General features: G+C 46.0%; 1 protein-coding gene across 1 annotated transcript; it reads right to left on the reverse strand.

Annotated features, from left to right (window-relative positions):
• Positions 1-113: 113 nt before the first annotated feature.
• TEOVI_000608700 (uncharacterized protein) lies at positions 114-1,466 on the reverse strand (the record flags this gene model as incomplete). The annotated part of the gene is made up of 1 exon (XM_067220556.1): positions 114-1,466. The coding sequence occupies one exon, from the start codon at positions 1,464-1,466 to the stop codon at positions 114-116; it is 1,353 nt and encodes a 450-aa protein (XP_067076657.1).
• Between the last annotated feature and the right edge of the window lie 453 nt (positions 1,467-1,919).

A 1,919-nucleotide genomic window follows, 5' to 3' on the forward strand; every position in this document is an offset into this window, starting at 1 on the left:
TATGGACGATAAAACTGGAATATTTTCATGCATTATTTTCCAGTTTGCAAATCTGTCTTTTTGTACAAGCTTCCGATGTAACATGACTAGAACAATTTGACTTTATGGTTTTTTTAATCCTCGTCTTTCTTTTCTTCGGTTTTTTCTACTCCTGCGGCTGCTTGACCGTCTGATTTGTGGTTGCCTCCTGCAGTTGCTGCTGCCTTTTTCATGTTTTCGCTATAATAATAAGCCATGGCCCGTGCGAAGTTGTCTTCAGCGAGCTTTTGTGTGCCGCCCTTTATGGCGCCCCCATCAGTTGAAATTATGCACGTGTCTTGTGTAAGAGGGTCTAGAAATTCATCTTTTATGTTGCCTTCTTTTTTCCCAAATATTGCCTCCGCAATTTGTTCTGTCGCTGCTGAATCTGTTTCTTTGGCTTGTGGTTTGCTTGCGAATTTATAGAACGCTTGGGCTGCGGCGCTTTTTGCCGCGTCACTGATCGTCCAGTCCGCAAGCCGCTTAAATTGAGTAGGCTTTGCTGTTATTGCTGTCTTCAGGGATGCGGCCAGCGCCGAGTCGGCTGTTAGTAGCCGTCTTTTTTGTGGCTTGTCTTGGCTGGCCTTTGGTTCGCTGTTGGGTTGTGCTCCCTGGGTTGTTATGTCTAGCGCTGATTGTGTTGTCTCCCCGACGAGTTTCACAGCCGCCACTGCCAGTGCGTTTGTGGCGTCTGCTGCTGTTGCGCTGCCGGTGCCGCCCCCGCTTGTGTGTTGTTCGCATGTTTTGTTGTCCTTTGTTGGTTTCCATTGGTTGGCGTTGTTGAATGTCCCCTGGGCCTCTGCTGTTATCTGAATTTTGGGTGGTTTCATCGCCGTAGTTTTTACTGTCTGTATTTTCTGCAGTTTGTCTAGGTGTTGTCTTATCTTCGTGATCCTTGCCTTGTCTCCTTTAGCGCTTGAGCAGTCTTTCACTAATTTTGATTCCGGCTGCACTTCTGCCGTGCAGATCCTGGTGTTAGACGCTGTTTGCGGTACTACTGTTCGGCCCGTTTCTGCTGGAGTATGTTTTGCTGGCTTCAGCGCTTCTGTTTCTTCTAAAAATTGTAGAGTCACCGCTTCTGCCCTTCTTGCGGTTATTAGCTGCACCGCTGGTAATATATTAGCGGCTGCGTCTTCCGCTGTTTTAGCGGCGCCGTCAGCGGTTTGGCTGGCTAAGACTGCTAAAACATAATAAGCGGCCCCCTTGTTGGAGCCCCTGTAGATTTCCGCTGCCAGTTGCATCTGCCACGCCTCTTTTTCCAGGGCTACAGCTGTCGAGCTGGCTGCTGTTATCCAGCCTGCAAGTTCGGTTTGAATAGCGTCATAGTAGATATCGAGTGTGCAAAAGTCTGTGGCCAAGGCGTTTATAGTGTCTGCCGTGTTCGTTGCTGCTGTGGTGGCCACCAATAGAGACAATAGTGTGGGCGTAGCCGCTACAGTTGAGGCCATTGACAAAGACTTTCGCTTGTCAGTTAGATTTATCGCGTGCTTTTTGTTACTACGCTTATTGGCCTTGCATTTGGAGATAGCGGAATGAAGGTTTAGTGCTCCCGTTAGTGTAGTGTGGCTGTTGTATAGATGATTTTAAAGTGGTTGTTGCTGTTTCCGCCTGTTTGCATGTGCCAAAAGTACATTTGTTTTTAGTCTTCAGTGCATTACTAATGCTTTCACAGAAATTTTTCCCCAGTGGGTGGCGGTGTTTCCGATCTAAAACAACATTTTTTGTCTTTTTAAATATTATTCACCATCATCATCTCCAATTGATCCATAATCCTCTGCGTGAATCTTTGTCTCCAAATATAAATGCTTCACATCTGTATACACCATAAGATAAAAAACAAAGTCGATTTAACCTCAAAAATAGAATATATTTGTTTTTGTGTAATATCTGCGGCAACCTGC

Source organism: Trypanosoma equiperdum (genome assembly GCF_001457755.1).
Source record: "Trypanosoma equiperdum strain OVI genome assembly, contig: ctg_1179, whole genome shotgun sequence".
Taxonomy (NCBI): Eukaryota; Euglenozoa; class Kinetoplastea; order Trypanosomatida; family Trypanosomatidae; genus Trypanosoma; species Trypanosoma equiperdum.